We start from the raw sequence: 20439 nt of genomic DNA, 5'->3' as shown, positions 1-20439 counted from the left end.
ATATATATTGATATATAATGTAGGAACCAGAATATCAATAACAGAAAGAAACAACCCTTTTGTGTGAATGAGTGTAAATGGGAGAGGGAGGTTTTTTGGGTTGGTGCACTAATTGTAAGTGTATGTTGTGTTTTTTATGTTGATTTAATTAAAAAAATAAAAAAATAAAAAAATAAACCGATACCGATAATTTCCGATATTACATTTTAAAGCATTTATCGGCCGATATTATCGGACATCTCTAGTTGCTTATTAACATGCAAATTAGTCACATATTGACTCTTAGTCATTATTAAGTACTTATTAATGCCTTATTCCGCATGGCCTTATTATACAGCCAGTAAGCCATTAACTAAGAGTCTTCCCTCAACAACCTCAGAATTATTGCTTATTAGTAACCCTAACCCTTACATGTTCCCCTAGTGTCCAAATAACTCCAAATTAAGTCTTTGTTACTTAGAATATGTTCCCCATACTAAAGTGTTACCCAATATTAATATAGAAAATACAGTGCAACCAACATCTCTTCAGGTTAAATGAGCAGTGGTTTGACTTGCTACATTTGTTACTACCCCCATTTTAGTAAACAGAGAAAAGCCAAAACACATGCTAATGCCACAGCACAACAACATAAAGCAGTGGTTCTCAAACTTTTTTTGTCATCCCCCACTTTGGACAATGGGGGAGTTTTCAAGCCCCACCTGCCCCCATCGCCCCAACAGAACGCTAATGCCAAGCTTAACATTTTCAAATTTATCGAACATCAAGTAACATCAAGTTTTATACATTCAAACTCAATAACATAAAATAAAATCAAGTTCAATAATAAATAAAATAACTGTGCAGCTGTGGTATAACTTGCATCAAGTTCAATATCAAATAAAATAACTTGCATCAATTCAATAATAAATAAAACAAAAGTGTTATAACTTGCATCAAGTTCAATAATAAATCAAAAAAAGTGTTATAACTTGCATCAAGTTCAATAATAAATCAAATAAAAGTGTTATAACTTGCATCAAGTTCAATAATAAATAAAACAAAAGTGTTATAACTTGCATCAAGTTATAAATATAAATGATAAATGGGTTATACTTGTATAGCGCTTTTCTACCTTCAAGGTACTCACAAAGCGCTTTGACAGTATTTCCACATTTACCCATTCACACACACATTCACACACAGATGGCGGGAGCTGCCATGCAAGGCGCTAACCAGCAGCCATCAGAGGCAAAGGGTGAAGTGTCTTGCCCAAGGACACAACGGACGTGACTAGGAAGGTAGAAGGTGGGAATTGAACCCCAGTAACCAGCAACACTCCGATCGCTGGCACAGCCACTCTACCAACTTCGCCACGCCGTCCAAGTTCAATAATAAATAAAACAAAAGTGTTATAACTTGCATCAAGTTCAATAATAAATCAAAAAGTGTTATAACTTGCATCAAGTTCAATAATAAATCAAAAAGTGTTATAACTTGCATCAAGTTCAATAATAAGTCAAATAAAAGTGTTATAACTTGCATCAAGTTCAATAATAAATCAAAAAAAGTGTTATAACTTGCATCAAGTTCAATAATAAATCAAATAAAAGTGTTATAACTTGCATCAAGTTCAATAATAAATCAAATAACTTGCATCAAGTTCAATAATAAATGAAAATAAAAGTGCCACTTTGCAATCTTTGCCAAAAAAAGGAGGACAGGGCAAGTGAACATGAGTTTTACAGTACTCCAGCATTAGTGGCTGCAATGAGCCTGTTTTGCACTGCACAGCTTTTCAAATCGGGGTTGCAGGCTTGACACTGCCACTGTTAAAACCTCATTGAATTCGGGGCTGAGCTGCCTTGACGCGAGTGTTTCCCGGTGAATGACACATTGTGTCCAATGCGCATTTGGCGCAACCCTCTTTATTAGAGCCTGCAGCCCGTTTCTTGACTTTGCCATGCGCGCCATCAGAGCAAAAGCCCACACAGTTTTCCCATTTAAGGTCGTGTTCTTTGAGGAAACTGTCCATTATCTTGAACAGCTCATCAGCAGTGGCTCTATTTTTTATGTATTTGCAAAAGAGCAAATCCTCGCACAGTGACTCGCCATTCACAAAGCTTCCGCTTAGCCCCGCCCCCATTAGTTACTGATGCTGTCTGTCAAACTTTCGCTCCTACCTAGAAATGTAAAGCATACAGGAAAAATAAGTAATTTACATTTATCTATATAGCGGATTTCACAGACAGAATCACAAAGTGATTTCCAGTGTGTATAGAAAATGAAAGCATAGTAAAAAAAAAAATCAAAGAATATAATAATAAAAAAATAAAAAAAATCAAAGTGAAATTTCCTCCCGTTCCTCGCGCCCCACCTGTCATGTCTCTATTCCCCACCAGTGGGGCGCGCCCCACACTTTGAGAAACGCTGACATAAAGCCACAACACAACAACTATGAGCCAAAACAGGACAATATAAAGACGTAACGGAAGTGACAGAGGACAAGTTTCAGCGACAGACCGACTTCCTGCGACGGAAAGTTGAAAACAATATAATAAACGAAATTGGAAAAGTGAAGTGTGACTACTTTATCACTCATAAACAACTTGGTTTACTTTTTCTTAATACTATTATACTATGTACGTTCGACCGTTTATAACCTTCCACCTCAGCTACACCTGGTTGATCGCCATAACTTGCTCAGCTGTCACTTCCGTTGTGTCCTTTGTGGCTTAAAGTTTTATCTGTGTTTAGCTGTGTTTCTTGGGACCTTTCTCGGCCACCGTAGCTATCCGCCATTTTTTTTTTGATGACTGATGGCGTCGCGCAGACAGACTTAAGTAGCTTTTAATATCCTAATGATTAGAAGGTGTTAAAACTTCATATAAAGTCTGCCGTTCTTAAATTCAATGGTTTTTTTTCTAGTATCGATAAAACCTATCAATTGTCTTTTAAAACAATGTTGGCTCAATACTTATCTTCCGTAAAACCAACATGCAGATTGAAGTAGCTGAATCTCAGGAATAGATTAATAAAATGATTAATCGTTACACCCCTACAAGGTCGCCATAAAGTGGTCGTTAAAACTTTATCTATGGAAGCGACATCAGAGTAGTGTTAGCATGTAGCTTTCATGTACAGTAGGTCCTTGCCTATTTGCCTATTTCTCTGCTTTAAAGTGTGAATAATTGGCTGTTTTTATTGGTAAACTAAATAGGAAGTGGTTCGATGGCACTATCTGCATGCCAAACAGAGGTTAAAGTTAAAGTACCAATGATTGTCACACACACACTAGGTGTGGCCAAATGATTCTCTGCATTTGCCATCACCCTTGATCACCCCCTGGGAGGTGAGGGGAGCAGTGGGCAGCAGCGGTGGCCGTGCCCGGGAATATTTTTGGTGATTTAACCCCCAATTCCAACCCTTGATGCTGAGTGCCAAGCAGGGAGGTAATGGGTGCCATTTTTATAGTCTTTGGTATGACTCGGCCGGGGTTTGAACTCACAACCTACCGATCTCAGGGCAGACACTAGGCCACTGAGTAGGTTACTGCATGTTGTGTAAGTACGGTACAGTACTAAAATGTGTTTGATACTTGTGTCATATCAAAGGACGACAGCAGTGTTTCTTGCCCATTGTTGGGCCGCCAAAAAATATATGTTTCTCAGCTGTGGCACTTATGGGCCGCTGCGGTACTCAGTTGTAATACACTTTTCCACCACTTGTGGCAGTAATGACAATATCAAACAAACAGAAGAAGTCTGGCACGAAAGTCATAGAGAAGTTTCTGAAGCGCAAAAATTATGACTAAAGTGTTAAAACTGTGTTTTCATTTGTACTTTATTTTTATTGGCTGTTTATTCAAGAAAAATATTTTAAATGTAGTCTTTAAATTATTTTAGCACTGCGTAGTTGTATGAAAATGTCATTTTCATCAGTTCTTAATGAGTCCTTTTTGCAGTATATTTGATTAGTAACGTATTTTTCGGAGTATAAGTCGCTTCGGAGTATAAGTCGCACCGGCCGAAAATGCATAATAAAGAAGGAAAAAAACATACACTACCGTTCAAAGGTTTGGGGTCACATTGAAATGTCCTTATTTTTGAAGGAAAAGCACTGTACTTTTCAATTAAGATAACTTTAAACTAGTCTTAACTTTAAAGAAATACACTCTATACATTGCTAATGTGGTAAATGACTATTCTAGCTGCAAATGTCTGGTTTTTGGTGCAATATCTACATAGGTGTATAGAGGCCCATTTCCAGCAACTATCACTCCTGTGTTGTAATGGTACAATGTGTTTGCTCATTGGCTCAGAAGGCTAATTGATTATTAGAAAACCCTTGTGCAATCATGTTCACACATCTGAAAACAGTTTAGCTCGTTACAGAAGCTACAAAACTGACCTTCCTTTGAGCAGATTGAGTTTCTGGAGCATCACATTTGTGGGGTCAATTAAACGCTCAAAATGGCCAGAAAAAGAGAACTTTCATCTGAAACTCGACAGTCTATTCTTGTTCTTACAAATGAAGGCTATTCCACAAAATTGTTTGGGTGACCCCAAACTTTTGAACGGTAGTGTATATATACTGTATATAAGTCGCACTGGAGTATAAGTCGCATTTTTGGGGGAAATGTATTTGATAAAAGCCAACACCAAGAATAGACATTTGAAAGGCAACTTAAAATAAATAAAGAATAGTGAACAACAGGCTGAATAAGTGTACGTTATATGAGTGTCATGTCTGTGTTGATCATGTTTTTGTTTTGCTTGGTTTTCGGACACTTTTTAGTTCTTGTCTTCACTCCCTTGCTTTGTCACCATAGTAACCATTAGTTTCACCTGGTTCACATCCTCATGTCAGGCACCTGTCTCACGTTTTCACTAATCATGTCACTAGTATTTAAGGCCATTGTTGCCAGGCAGTCGGCCTGGCGACATCACTCTTGACACACTCCTGCCACTCTGTTCATCCTCATGCTGATGATCTACGCTGCTCTTTTTCATGCTTTTTCTCATGCCAAGTAAGTTTTTGTTTATTAATGCCACAGTTAGTGTTTTTGTTTCATTGTTCATAGTTTCTGCCTTTGTGCAAGTTTCGTTTTCATAGCCAAGTTTTGAACTTCCACCATTGTGCACGCCTTTTGTTTGCTTCCTCTTTTGTAGTTTGTTAGTGTTGAAATAAATCATGTATTTAAATTCACGCCTTGCTCGCGCCAATTTTCCGTTGCCTTCCGGAGAAACAAAACCCAAGGACCAAGTCATGACAATGAGGCATAAATAACCAACTGAGAAGGTGCCTGGTATGTTAACGTAACATATTATGGTAAGAGTCATTCAAATAACTATAACATATAGAACATGCTATACGTTTACCAAACAATCTGTCTCTCCTAATCGCTAAATCCCATGAAATCTTATACGTCTAGTCTCTTACGTGAATGAGCTAAATAATATTATTTGATATTTTACGGTAATGTGTTAATAATTTCACACATAAGTCGCTCCTGAGTATAAGTCGCACCCCCGGCCAAACTATGAAAAAAACTGCGACTTATAGTCCGAAAAATACGGTAATTACTTTTGTAATCAGTCTGACCTAAGCCTTGATAATAATCTTTGTGTTTACCACATGCTGTCATATCATTTGACAAGGTTGTATATTTCAAGTAGGTTAGATATAGTTATTGAATATACACTACCGTTCAAAAGTTTGGGGTCACCCAAACAATTTTGTGGAATAGGCTTCATTTCTAAGAACAAGAATAGACTGTCGAGTTTCAGATGAAAGTTCTCTTTTTCTGGCCATTTTGAGCGTTTAATTGACCCCACAAATGTGATGCTCCAGAAACTCAATCTGCTCAAAGGAAGGTCAGTTTTGTAGCTTCTGTAACGAGCTAAACTGTTTTCAGGTGTGTGAACATGATTGCACAAGGGTTTTCTAATCATCAATTAGCCTTCTGAGCCAATGAGCAAACACATTGTACCATTAGAACACTGGAGTGATAGTTGCTGGAAATGGGCCTCTATACACCTATGTAGATAGTGCACCAAAAACCAGACATTTGCAGCTAGAATAGTCATTTACCACATTAGCAATGTATAGAGTGTATTTCTTTAAAGTTAAGACTGGTTTAAAGTTATCTTCATTGAAAAGTACAGTGCTTTTCCTTCAAAAATAAGGACATTTCAATGTGACCCCAAACTTTTGAACGGTAGTGTAATTTAAATCAAGAGTAAGATGACTAATTCAGTGTTAATATATGAGTGGACCCCGGGCCCTTTTGTAGTGGAAAAGTTGGGCCCTGAGGTCACAAAGGTTAAAAAAACCCTGGACTAAAGGGTGTCAAAAACAGGATATTTTAAAGTGTTTTTCCATTTCTCTCACGACGTAACCACCCGCGTATTCACTGCATTTCTTAGACGTGTGACCTGAGAAGCCGACGACACAGTCCATGCTGTGCGACTGGTCTTGTGTCAGCTCGGTGAGCGCCGCCTCCAGTCCCAGGTAGACCACTCCTACGAGCAGGGAGAAGACGGACACCATGTAGAAGAACCAGGCGCTGCCCAGCCGCCGCTCCAGCCGGATGCCTTTGACGAGGAAGGACACCATGTTGAAGTACAGGTGCAGGTCGTCGGCGTGGTGCACGGGCGACAAAAGCAGGCGCCGCCAGTCTCTCAACCGGTACGTCTCCTGGACGCTAACACAAGTCTAGGAGGGGTCAAGAGTCGCGGCGTGAGAGTGCGACATGTGTATTAGTGCCTGAAACTGGAACAGGTCTCCCGTACCTCCATCAGCGGCGCCGCCGGGAACAGGAACAGGTATACGTTGAGGCCCAGGACAGCCAGGGTGGCGGGGGGGATGTTGTTCAAGCCCGCCTGGTACAGCTGGGAGGCCAGGAGCAGCAGGCCCAGCTGGAAACGTCTCTGACGGCCACGCATGTTGATGAGCACCCAGCAGGAAACTTGGCTTTGAACAAGAACACACAATGTCAATCATTCCTGATCTCTCCTCAGTGATACATGGAGGTGTGTGTGTATTCGCCGCTAATTTCGCTAACGCTAATTATAATTATTCATTTAATCCAGTGTTTTTCAACCTTTTTTGAGCCAAGGCGCATTTTTTTCATTGAAAAAATCCGGAGGCACGCCACTAGCAGAAATCATTAAAAAATGAATTCAGTAGACAATAAAAAGTCGTCGTCGCAATTGTTGGATATGAATTTAAACCATAACCGAGCATGCATCACTATAGCTCTTGTCTCAAAGTAGGTGTACTGTCACGACCTGTCACATCACGCCGTGACTTATTTTGAGTTTTTTGCTGTTTTCCCGTGCGCATAGTTTTAGTTCTTGTCTTGCGCTCCTATTTTGGTGTCTTGTCCTGTTTTGTTGGTATTTTCCTGTTGCAGTTTCACGTCTTCCTTTGAGCGCTATTCCCCGCACCTGCTTTGTTTTTAGCAATCAAGACTATTTAAGTTGTGCGGACGCTATCCTTCTTTGCGGGGACATTGTTGATTGTCATGTCATGTTCAAATGTACTTTGTGGACGCCATCTCTGCTCCACACGCTGTAAGTCTTTGCTGTCGTCCAGAATTGTTTAAACTTTAGTTTTGTTTTGAATAGCCTTCCCTAAGCTTCAATGCCTTTTCTTAGGGGCACTCGCCTTTGGTTTAAGTTTTAAATTTTCCTGTTTTGTTGGTATTTTCCTGTTGCAGTTTCACGTCTTCCTTTGAGCGCTATTCCCTGAACCTGCTTTGTTTTTAGCAATCAAGACTATTTAAGTTGTGCGGACGCTATCCTTCTTTGCGGGGACATTGTTGATTGTCATGTCATGTTCGGATGTACTTTGTGGACGCCATCTCTGCTCCACACGCTGTAAGTCTTTGCTGTCGTCCAGAATTGTTTAAACTTTAGTTTCGTTTTGCATAGCCTTTCCTTAGCTTCAATGCCTTTTCTTAGGGGCACTCGCCTTTGGTTTAAGTTTTAAATTTTCCTGTTTTGTTGGTATTTTCCTGTTGCAGTTTCACGTCTTCCTTTGAGCGCTATTCCCCGCACCTGCTTTGTTTTTAGCAATCAAGACTATTTAAGTTGTGCGGACGCTATCCTTCTTTGCGTTGACATTGTTGATTGTCATGTTCTGATGTACTTTGTGGACGCCATCTCTGCTCCACATGCTGTAAGTCTTTGCTGTCGTCCAGAATTGTTTAAACTTTAGTTTCGTTTTGCATAGCCTTCCTTAAGCTTCAATGCCTTTTCTTAGGGGCACTCGCTAGAGATGTCCGATAATATCGGCCTGCCGATATTATCGGCCGATAAATGCTTTAAAATTATTATCGGTATTGTTTTTTTTATTATCGGTATCGTTTTTATTTTTATTTTATTTTTTATTAAATCAACATAAAAAACACAAGATACACTTACAATTAGTGCACCAACCCAAAAAACTCCCTCCCCCATTTACACTCATTCACACAAAAGGGTTGTTTATTTCTGTTATTAATATTCTGGTTCCTACATTATATATCAACATATATCCATACAGTCTGCAAGGGATACAGTCCGTAAGCACACATGATTGTGCGTGCTGCTGGTCCACTAATAGTACTAACCTTTAACAGTTCATTTTACTCATTTTCATTAATTACTAGTTTCTATGTAACTGTTTTTATATTGTTTTACTTTCTTTTGTATTCAAGAAAATGTTTTTAATTTATTTATATTATTTTATTTTATTTTTAAAAAAAACAACCTTATCTTCACCATACCTGGTTGTCCAAATTAGGCATATTAATGTGTTAATTCCACGACTGTATATATCGGTATCGGTTGATATTGGTATCGGTAATTAAAGAGTTGGACAATATCTGAATATCGGATATCGGCAAAAAGCCATTATCGGACATCCCTAGCACTCGCCTTTGGTTTAAGTTTTAAATTTTCCTGTTTTGTTGGTATTTTCCTGTTGCAGTTTCACGTCTTCCTTTGAGCACTATTCCCCGCGCCTGCTTTGTTTTTAGCAATCAAGACTATTTAAGTTGTGCGGACGCTATCCTTCTTTGCGGGGACATTGTTGATTGTCATGTCATGTTCGGATGTACTTTGTGGACGCCGTCTCTGCTCCACACGCTGTAAGTCTTTGCTGTCGTCCAGAATTGTTTAAACTTTAGTTTCGTTTTGCATAGCTTTCCCTAAGCTTCAATGCCTTTTCTTAGGGGCACTCGCCTTTGGTTTAAGTTTAAAATTTTCCTGAGGGAACTCTCCTGAAGGAATCAATAAAGTACTATCCATCTATCTATCTATCTATCTATCTATCTATCTATCTATCTATCTATCTATCTATCTATCTATCTATCTATCTATCTATCTATCTAAGCATTAGATACCTTTTTACCTGCACTGTGCCTCCCGCTGTCATCTGCATATTGTGATCACGACAAACCATGTTCCCGACATCTACATCTACGACATTAGCTACCTGCTGCTACCTACTGATATGGAAGAGTATAACATGGTTATACCGCTGAGCTCTAGACAACACAGACACTCAACATCGGCACATTATTTCTCTCTGGCACTCATCGAGGGTGGACGCTCCACTTTCCTCTCCCGCTTGCTTCTTTGTCTTGTCTTAACTTTTTTGTTGCCTCTTTTTGCACTGCTCTCCAAATCAACATTGGAAGTATTTAACTGGCCTCAACAAAATTGACAAGATCTTGGGTTTGGGGGAACCTGCTTGTCATGACGGAGAGGTTGTTGCTGGACACACGACGGACTCTTGGGAGAAGAAGGAGTGCCGCGTGCCTGGCGACCCTTTTCTGTCGAGGACGTGAAGATATCTACCTATTCGGAATAATGACAACAGGACATCTGCTGATTCGAGTAAGCGTTGCTCTGGTTTGTCGACAAATTGGAAGTTGCTGGCAGTCTTCAAAGTACCCCAAAGCTGCCACAGATGATTGGAGGATGCGGGCAGAACTGTGGACACTTGTGATTTTGGATCACATCGGACTGTCTGCCCCGAGAGGTTTGAGGACCAGTCTTAGACAATTAAGAGTGAAAAGCAAATTTTATTTTCACTTTTATACAAAACATTCTAACTTGGATTGTTTCCCTGGCTTCGAGACTCTCCTGAAGGACAGTGCAGCGAAGACACAACAAACTCCCTTCTTGTCCCTCATGGATACACACCTGTTGTTGTTGACTTTGGACTAGCGACTGCACGACATCAAGGCCGCGGAACAGAGACACACTGCAGGCTTACACACAAACATGCATCCACAAAAATATACGCCACACACATACATACCCCCCCCACCCCCAATCCAACGCCCTTGACGCAAATCCCATAAGGGTGATGAAAGGATGCTCAGTGCCTGAGAGCTGCGGCCAACCACCGTGACCCCGCACTCCCTTCCCTCTGTTGCTATTTATCTCGAGATGTATGTTGTAATATGTATATGTGCTTTGCTATGGAGGTTTTTTCCCACTCCAGACTGGGCCCCTCTAGATTGTATTTTTTTACTCATCCTTCCCCAGCGTTTTACCTTTTTCCCCCATCTTTCACCTTGTGGCGACCCATCAGCGTTCCTGTTCCAAATTTCTTCCCTCTACAAATACTTTCCCTCCCCCATTTACTTCCGTGGTCATGTTTCCTCTTACGTCATTGACAGCGATCGATAGCACTTCGGCTTTGACTGCCCGTCGCTGGAAGGATACTTCGTCTTTGACAGCTGCTGGAATCTGAAGAAATCGATTATTGTTTTTTTTTTGTACAGGCGGGAAACAGGAAAGTCGCGTGCAGGTTAAGGACCCCCGGCAACTTTGTGATTTTATTGGACGCGGAAGTAAATGGGGGAGGGAAGGTTTTTGTAGAGGGAAGAAATTTGGCGTGACAATACCAACCTTTTTTTGCTAATGGGGTAAATATTAAGAAACTTTGTGGACATTTATAACAAAAAATTCACAGCTGAATTATTGAGCCCTGTTGTCTTTGAAATGAAGACGTTGACCACAATTAGTCAAATGTTCACTGGTTTTAAAAGTCCATAACTTTCTTAATATTTATCACAGGAATATGATACTTAGATCACTGTAATCATATTTAGAAAACTTGTCTGATAATACTCGTTTTATGGAAATCAATTATTTTTTTGTAAAATTTCACACATGCCGAACATCTTGTTTCAGCAAGTAACATTTTGAATAATAACATGCTAAATAATAATGTACTGCTGTTTGCAGCCATGAAGCTTACTTTTATAACTGTATTATTTAAACGTACTATTGTCTGTGTTATTTGACCATCGAACAACGAAAAGCGTGAACTCATTTCCTCTAAAATAATGTTAATGTTACAGACTGTACGTAAACTTACTTACCGCTGAGAAAGCAATTAAACGTCCTGCTTCTTCGACTAATGCCAGGGGAAAATGTAACTTCGAAGGGGTCTGAAATTCTTCACTAATGACGTGAAAGTGAAACTGAAAGTTGAAAGCGACACGTCAGTTCAGTTTGAACGTTTATATATTTTTTCACAACCGGAAGCGTTATGGCAGTCACGTGAAGGAAACAAATTACGTCACCGTGCGCATGCGCAGCTATACCAGGAAGTATCGTATGTGAGGCTCACGACAATTGATATTTTCATTGTAGTTTTCTCTTATAAAACGTCCGAATTGTCACAGGTTTTGTAATTAATGGTAATAATAACATAATAATACGACGGTAGTTGGCAATTTTGGGAAGATAAAGTATTTTGTGACGTTTTGCTGTCCCCCAGTGGTCACCGTGGAGAGATGCAGCCTTAGTTTAGTGAGATTAAACCGTGTTAAAACTACAATATCTAAATTACTCAATTAAATTACTTTAAAGTGCCATTATGAATTCCAAATAGTCATGCATTGTCTTCTTATTATTATATATTTAAAAAAAAAAAAAAAAGAACAGTTTGGTTGAATTAATTTTAAGTTGTGACGATACGCTTTAAAAGGTCGTTTAAATGTCTCACTTTGTCACAGGAGCCCTGGGCGTCAATTACTAAACCCGAAACACGTGTGAATTATTCACTGGTGACATCATTCGACTTGACTTTCCATCACACCAGGTGAGAAAGGCGACCCCAGCACTTCCGGTGTGTGTCTTTGGGGAAAAAAAGACCCGCCAATGGTCACTATTTACCTCGCCGTTAACATGAGCCTGGACAGACTTGGACGCTTGTTGCCATGGAAACAACTGTACGCGAGGCAGATGGATGACTAATCAAGTGGGCGGAAGCACCCAAGAAATTGCTCGCTTTTCAAAACAAAGTACGTGCTTTTGTTATCGACGGATTGGGATTCATAGTGTTTAAAGTCAAGTGCATGGAAGCGTTTTTTTTTATTGCGAATAGTCTCGATTTAAACGCATTATTTGATGGCATCAAGCTGCCTTTGTTTGCCTACAAGCATTTATGTGTACATCGAGTGGAAGTACTTTGAAAGGGCAGAGCGGAAGTGTATCTGGTCTTGGCAGTGTAACTTGAAGTAGCGAGCAGGTGAAGGTGCGAAGTGTTGGTCAGCGTGGGGAGGACAACAGTGGGGTGACGGAGGAGGGTGGAAGAAAGGCAAGGGTGGATAGAAGAGAGATGGATAGGAGAGAGTCTGAGAGGATGATGTCGTCGTGTGGAAGCTTGTACGACAGCACCAACCTGCTGCTGCAGTACTGCAACAACACCACCGGTGAGTGGACACATCAACATGCACCTCAAACGTCCAAATTTGTCTCACTAAAAAACAGCTTGGGCCTATTTTCTATGGAGATACCTGCCATGCCATTATTGTGGAGACCGGAAATAAATGTCTCCTGAAACATAAATACTCACTGAACGACACTTCAATTATATCATATGTAAATTATCCTTGAAAGTCATATTTTTGATGATCCTAAATGCAGATGTTGACTAATTTATGTTGATTCGGATGTCAAATTTGTAGCCAGTGGCGTCACATGACACGATGCATGAGCCTGCAAATGGTATTCATCATATTTCATTGTAATAGTATTTGAAAAAAAACTTCACTTATTGATTGACATCGCTGTTTTTTTCCTGGAGTTGTTGTTGGAAGTATTTGAATTAAATTGTTAAGGCCCAAATAATCATGTGTGTATCCATCCATTTTCTACCGCTTGTCCCTTTCGGGGTCGCTGGAGCCTATCTATGTTATATATAATTGCGCGATATAGACGATATAAATTATATGAATTTGTAAGGGTGTCGAAAAAATCGAGTTTTGAATGACTTGCGATTCTTATATGTAATGATTCCTAATCGATTCAACAAAATCAAAAATTGATCCCAAAAAAAATATATGTAGTATATATGTGTGTATATATATACATATATGTATATGAATGTGTGTGTGTGTATATATATATATATATATATATGTGTGTGTGTGTGTGTGTGTATGTATGTATGTATACGTGTGTGTGTGTACGTGTGTATATGTATGTGTAATTGTGTATATGTGTGTGTATATATATATATATATATATATATATATATATATATATATATATATATATATATATATATATATATATATAAATAATCATACATACACCACACACACACACCATTATATAATGGGATGGGATGGAGCTTCAAGTTCATATGTGGGTCAAGGCAGGTGTCCAAATACTTTTGGCAAGATAGTGTATATGGCGATACAGATAATTTAGGCCGTATCGCCCATCCCTACTATCATACAGCAGTCGTCAAAAACAGGAGGAATTGGTTTAAGCTCCTGTATTTATTACTCATTTTTGGCTATTAGTATTCACATTTTATTTCAACCCCCTTTCTTTCTTTTCTTTCCTTTATCACTGCATAAACTATTCATCCATTTTTTTTTTACATTTTCTGTTAAGTTTTCCTCAATTAGAAACACTTAAACACAGGAAGTGAATAAACTTAAAATACCCAGCGTGAGCAAACGGAGACTTGCTAGCTTTGAATAAGCGCTGCTTATTTGCTGCAAAGCGCTAAATGAACTTGATAAATAAAATGTGACTATAAACAGGTGGCGCTTTAATCTCTAGACCAGGGGTTCTTAACCTTTTTGACCTCAGGTCCCAACTTTTCCACTACAAAGGGAGCCCACTCAAATATTAACACTAAATTAGTTATCTTACTTTTGATTGTAGTCATATTTAATAATTATATCTAACATACTTACAGTTTTTTACATTGTCAAATGTTAAGTAAGCATGTGTTTATCGCAAATATTATTATTTATTTAATACATAAACCCTGGGCTTAGGTTAGGCTGATTAGAAAAAAATAAGTACTAACCAAATATACTGCATAAGAAGGAACTCATAAATAACTGATGAAAAAAATTTACATATATGTTGTGCTAAAATAAATAAGCTAAATTAATAATAATATGTTTATTAACTAAACTGTCAAAAATGTAGTCATTTAGTCGTATTTTTTGCGCTTAAGAAACTTCTCCATGACTTTAGCTCCAGACTTCTTCAGTTTGTTGGAGATTGCCATTATTGCCACAAGTGGTGGAAAAAAGGTATTACAACCGAGTACTGCTGCGACCCAAATGGACCACAACTGGAAAGCATACGTTTTGGCAGCCCTCTAGGAAGCGCTCCCCCATTGTTAAGAAACGCTGCCGTTGACTGATTGTGAAGTAGATTTAAAGCAGCACTAAGTAACTTTTCAACCTTCATAAAATATTTTCATAACTTTTGGGACGACACATGGACTTTGAATGACACCTCTGTAATGGCCTGAGGGGGTCTGGATCACTTTCACTGGCACTTGGCGACTTTGAGGAGGATGGCAGGAACTCTGCCACACAAAAAACTACAAATGTGCTGACTTGCTTTAAGGCATACAGTACGTCACTTCCCCCCTTTCCCATTCGTTAAAAAGACAGAAGTCAATGCGAACGCCTATATGCCGGTAGAAAACTAAAAGAAGAAGAAGAAGAACGCCTACGTCCAATTACTGCTATCATGGCCGAAGCTGCGAAAGAACCAAAGAAATGAAAAGTTTTGTTTGAGGAGACAAAAAAAAAGAAAAAGGGAGGCTACCTGGGTAAAAGGACAGTCAGGATCAACAGTGCCCTGGTTTTCACTTGCTGGCGTGAGCTCAAAGATGGGGAGGGATTGCCGATTGATGCTGCCTTGGCTCTGTTCTTGCTTTACTAGTAAATACCTTTCGATGCTCAAATCAAAATGATAATGCTAATGTAAGCTTTTGGAAATTTGCGTGGTAGCAATAAATAGCCACCACCGTGATAGTTCGCAGTTCCACACTGACACGACCACAGTGGAAAGATCAGTCATACTAAATCATTACGGTATTATCGTGTCAGTTTGACGCTATATGCGCTACATGCGCTCATGGGAAATGTGGTCTTCCCTTAGGCCGGGGGTCAGCAACTCGTGGCTCTTGAGCCGCATGCGGCTCCTTAGTGTCTACTGGCACTAAGGAGTGCCTAGTGGCTCCCTGGAGCATTTTTTAAAAATACTTGAAAATGGAAAGGCAGCACGGTGGGAGAGGGGTTATTGCGTCTGCCTCACAATACGAAGGTCCTGAGTAGTCGTGAGTTCAATCCCGGCCTCGGGATCTTTCTGTGTGGAGTTTGCATGTTCTCCCCGTGACTGCGTGGGTTCCCTCCGGGTACTCCGGCTTCCTCCCACCTCCAAAGACATGCACCTGGGGATAAGTTGATTGGCAACACTAAATTGGCCCTAGTGTGTGAATGTGAGTGTGAATGTTGTCTGTCTATCTGTGTTGGCCCTTCGATGAGGTGGCGACTTGTCCAGGGTGTACCCCGCCTTCCGCCCGATTGTAGCTGAGATAGGCTCCAGCGCCCCCCGTGACCCCGAAGGGAATAAGCGGTAGAAAATGGATGGATGGATGAAAATGGAAAAAGATGGAGGAAGAATATTTTTTTTGGTTTTAGTATGTTTTTTGTTTGAGGACAAACATGACACAAACCTTCCCAATTATTCGAAAGCCCACTGTCAATATGTTTGTGTGTATACTTCAGTGATGAGAGGATTTTGGGAACATCGATTTGTCCTACTAATTTCGGCGGTCCTTGAACTCATCATAGTGTGGACTGTGACGCAACAGTTTGTTTACATGTAAAATCTTCCACTCCTTTGTCTGATTTTGTCCACCAAAAGTTTCATGCTGTGCGTGAATGCACAAAGGTGCGCTTTGTTGATGTTATTGACTTGTTGGAGTGCTAATCAGGCATATTTGGTCAATCAATCAATCAAGCAATCAATGTTTATTTATATAGCCCTAAATCACAAGTGTCTCAAAGGGATGCACAAGCCACAACGACAACCTCGGTACAGAGCCCACATAAGGGCAAGGAAAAACTCACCCCAGTGGGACGTCGATGTGAATGACTATGAGGAACCTTGGAGAGGACCGCACATGTGGGTAACCCCCCCCCGCCCCCCTCTAGGGGAGACCGAAAGCAATGGATGTCGAGTGGGTCTGACATAATATTGTGAAAGTCCAGGCATAGTGGATCCAACATATCAGCGAAAGTCCAGTCCATAGCGGATCCAACATAATAGTGAGAGTCCAGTCCGTAGTGGGACATAGTGGTCAATGCATGACTGCAAACTAATCAATGCTAAGATGCTATTTAGGTTAGCTGTATGTACATATTGCATCATTATGCCTCATTTGTAGGTATATTTCAGCTAATTTAATATCCTTTACTTTTATCCTCTTTGTATGTCATTTAGTTTTGTATTCATTATCTGTAGGCAATATTAGCCGCATGTCAGATAGTTGTTTGTGTGCCATGTTGTTCCAGACCACAGCAAACATTACCTAGCTTGCCAAAGATTGTAATGAATCTATTAAAAGAAGACAGCCTGCCGTTTCCTTTAACTTGGACACAAATCTATACCTTTGGCCATTAAAAGACAGTAATTTCCAGGAGTTATCTCACCTTCTAAGTAGCCTCTGATTTACTAATGATTTCTAATGATGTAAAAATGTGTAGAATTAATATAAAATTTAAAAATTTCTTGTCAACGAAGATTTGCTTCAGCCTGCGACACATAGTCATTTTGATAATAGACTAATATAGACACTTACGTCATGTGTTGACTTCATTATAAGACTTATATACGGCTTTTCATTTTTTGCGGCTCCAGACAGATTAGTTTTTTGTATTTTTGGTCCAATGTGGCTCTTTCAACGTTTTGGGTTGCCGACCCCCGCTTTAGGCAAATCACTACATCTTTGGTCCACTGGCGCCGCCAAAATCGACCCAAAACTGAAAGTTCTTAAGTAGGGCTTTAACTCTTGCACGTATTTTGTGTGTTCCGTTGTTGAATCAGGTTAGAGAATGGTTGAAATGTTGCATTCAATGCCCACTATGTGTGAGGGACATATTGAGGGGCAGGTGGTGAGGGAGCAAGGCTTCACGGGAGTCGGTGCGTTGTCCAAGATGGTGCATGTGCCTATCAAACAAGCTACGAGAGCACATGCTATGTGCGAGCCGACGTTGACGTGGTCATGCAGTGTTGCGTTCAAGTGCTTCCACAGCTGCGGTTGACGGCGTTAGTGTTTGCTATTTGACACCTTTGTCTGAGAGTGGAGCATCAATCATGTCCTCCCCTTCTTTATCTGCCATCTGTCTTCCCTGGAACCAATTACCTCCTACAGGAACTGTCTCATTCTTAGGCCACGCCCCTTGACCCCCGACTGGACTTTCCTTAAAATGACAGCCATAGCTTTATAGCTAGGCCACTATAAATTCTCCCCCAAGTTACATTTTCAGGAAATGATTGCCTTAAACGGGAAGTTATGGTTTTCTAAAACATCAAAACACAGACTTGTTCCACGAATATGTGCTTTTCTTAATTTTCAATGCTTTGATTCAAAGCTATTTAGGTGATGCTGCACCTTCTTGTATTAATACCCCCTCCTCCCTTGGGGGGCAGCAGTGAGCTCCAAAACTAGGAGTGTTTCCCTATTGAAATTGCTGTGTTTTGTCTTCCTTATGTTTGGATGCCTTTTTCAGGCCCTTAACATGCCAGAAAAGTCCCCATATTTTGCAGGTGGCGAAAGATTTTATATTTTGGTGGTCCCGAAAATGACATTTCAAAATTGGCTCCCTAGCGCCAGCTTTAAAGGCCTACTGAAATGTTTTTTTTTTAATTTAAACGGGAGTATCAGATCCATTCTATTTGTCATATTTGATCATTTCGCGATATTGCCATATTTTTGCTGAAAGGATTTAGTAGAGAACATCGACGATAAAGTTTGCAACTTTTGATCGCTGATTAAAAAAAGCCTTGCCTGTACCGGAAGTAGCGTGACGTCACAGGCTGAAGGGCTCCTCACATTTCCCCATTGTTTACAATGCAGCGAGAGTGATTCGGACCGAGAAAGCGACGATTAACCCATTAATTTGAGCGAGGATGAAAGATTCGTGTATGAGGAATGTGAGAGTGAAGGACTAGAGTGCAGTGCAGGATGTATCTTTTTTCGCTCTGACCGTAACTTATGTACAAGGGTTCATTGGATTCCACACTTTCTCCTTTTTCTATTGTGGATCACGGATTTCTATTTTAAACCACCTCGGATACTATATCCTCTTGAAAATGAGAGTCGAGAACGCGAAATGGACATTCACAGTGACTTTTATCTCTACGACAATACATCGGTGACACACTTAGCTACTGAGCTAACATGATAGCATCGTGCTTAAATGCAGATAGAAACAAAATAAATAAACCTCTGACTGGAAGGATAGACAGAAAATCAACAATACTATTAAACCATGGACATGTAACTACACGGTTAATGCTTTCCAGCCTGTCGAAGCTTAACAATGCTGTTGCTAATGACGCCATTGAAGCTAACTTGGCTACGGGACCTCGACAGAGCTATGCTAAAAACATTAGCTATCCACCTACGCCAGCCAGCCCTCATCTGCTCATCAACACCCGTGCTCACCTGCGTTCCAGCGATCGACGGAGCGACGAAGGACTTCATACGATCATAGATGCGGTCGGCGGCCCGGAGACGGAGGAAGTCAAGGTGTGGTCGGCGGCTAGCGCGCCTGCTATCCATCTCAAAGTCCTCCTGGTTGTGTTGCTGTAGTCCGCCGCTAATACACCGATCCCACCTACAGCTTTCTTCTTTGCAGTCTTCATTGTTCATTAAACAAATTGCAAAAGATTCACCAACACAGATGTCCAGAATACTGTGGAATTATGTGGTGAAAACAGAGCTTTTTGTATTGGATCCAATGGTGTCCGAATACTTCCGTTCACTCCGTGACGTCACGCGCATACGTCATCATACATAGACGTTTTCAACCGGAAGTTTCGCGGGAAATTTAAAATTTCACTTTATAAGTTAACCCCGCCGTATTGGCATGTGTTGCAATGTTAAGATTTCATCATTGATGTATAAACTATCAGACTGCGTGGTCGGTAGTAGTGGGTTTCAGTAGGCCTTTAAAATTAGCCAGTTTTGCGTATCGACACAAAAATCGCAGGAGACGTCTATCATGACGAGTCGCACATAAAAGTCTCAGGAACCTATACCTAAAAACTAACAGGAAGTTGCCCGTTTTGGTTTTCGTCTTCCATTTTATTGGCGAACTCCTCGGAGGGACTTAGACCAAATGAGTCTCGGTTAAAATGACTGATACAACACATACAGGCGACGATACATTTTAAACAAATTTTCCTACGCCATAAGATGTGGGCGTGGTATGACGCCAAACTTTGCTCCGGAAAGTTTTTTGGCCATTTTCCAGGAAAAAATAGGGGTCTAACTTTAATTCCTCCAAATGAGTCGCGGTTAAAATGACAGATACTACACTTAGAGGCGATGATAAGTGGCAAACAAATTTTGCATACGCCATTAGATGTGGGCGTGGCACGGCGCCAAACATTGATACAATGATTCGCCACAAAACATGTAACGTTAATAACTCGGCTACAAAAATTCAGATCTTGATCTTATTGGGTAGAAATTATGATGATGACAGCCTGGTCCGTACCTGTTTCTATCTACTCAAAGTGGGGGGGGGGGCCTCATGGCGAAAACTGCCCAACGCCATCACCAATCTAATCTAACTGTCATTTCTGCGCTTTAGCTGATCAGAGACGGATACTGATCTGATGGGTGATGATAAATTGGAAACATTTTTTTGCAAAAGACAGGGTGTGGGCTCGGCATGGCACCAAACTTTGATCTGATGATTCGCCACAAAACAAGAAACGTTAATAACTCGATTTCACAAGTTAAGATCTTGATCCTAATTGCTACAAATGATGATAATTTTCTGAAGTGACTTTTTTAATTTAATTTAATTGTATTATTTTATTTTATTATTTTATTCAATAAAAATGTTTTTAATATTTGCATTTATTTATTTATTGTTATCCTATTTAA

At 40.1% G+C, this 20439-nt stretch overlaps 2 protein-coding genes across 2 annotated transcripts in view; one reads left to right on the top strand and one right to left on the bottom strand.

Moving 5' to 3' along the window:
* rhbdd1 (rhomboid domain containing 1) overlaps nucleotides 1-11534 on the bottom strand; it is a 16952-nt gene extending 5418 nt beyond the window's left edge. The window contains exons 1-3 of the mRNA XM_062060651.1: nucleotides 11366-11534; nucleotides 6774-6954; nucleotides 6417-6696 (exon numbers count right to left, since the gene is read on the bottom strand). Coding sequence (XP_061916635.1) covers nucleotides 6417-6696; nucleotides 6774-6926 — 433 coding nt within the window. The 5' untranslated portion in view covers nucleotides 6927-6954; nucleotides 11366-11534. The remainder of the gene's footprint in view (nucleotides 1-6416; nucleotides 6697-6773; nucleotides 6955-11365) is intronic.
* Nucleotides 11535-12143: 609 nt separating this feature from the next.
* Nucleotides 12144-20439, top strand: part of eml2 (EMAP like 2) — a 65712-nt gene continuing 57416 nt past the window's right edge. Inside the window, exon 1 of the mRNA XM_062060655.1 lies at nucleotides 12144-12703. Within this exon, the coding sequence (XP_061916639.1) occupies nucleotides 12610-12703 (94 nt within the window). The 5' untranslated portion in view covers nucleotides 12144-12609. The remainder of the gene's footprint in view (nucleotides 12704-20439) is intronic.

This window comes from Entelurus aequoreus, linkage group LG10 (assembly GCF_033978785.1).
Source record: "Entelurus aequoreus isolate RoL-2023_Sb linkage group LG10, RoL_Eaeq_v1.1, whole genome shotgun sequence".
NCBI lineage: Eukaryota > Metazoa > Chordata > Actinopteri > Syngnathiformes > Syngnathidae > Entelurus > Entelurus aequoreus.
The sequence above is the reverse complement of the archived record's forward strand: the minus strand, read 5'-3'. Positions and strand labels throughout refer to the sequence as shown.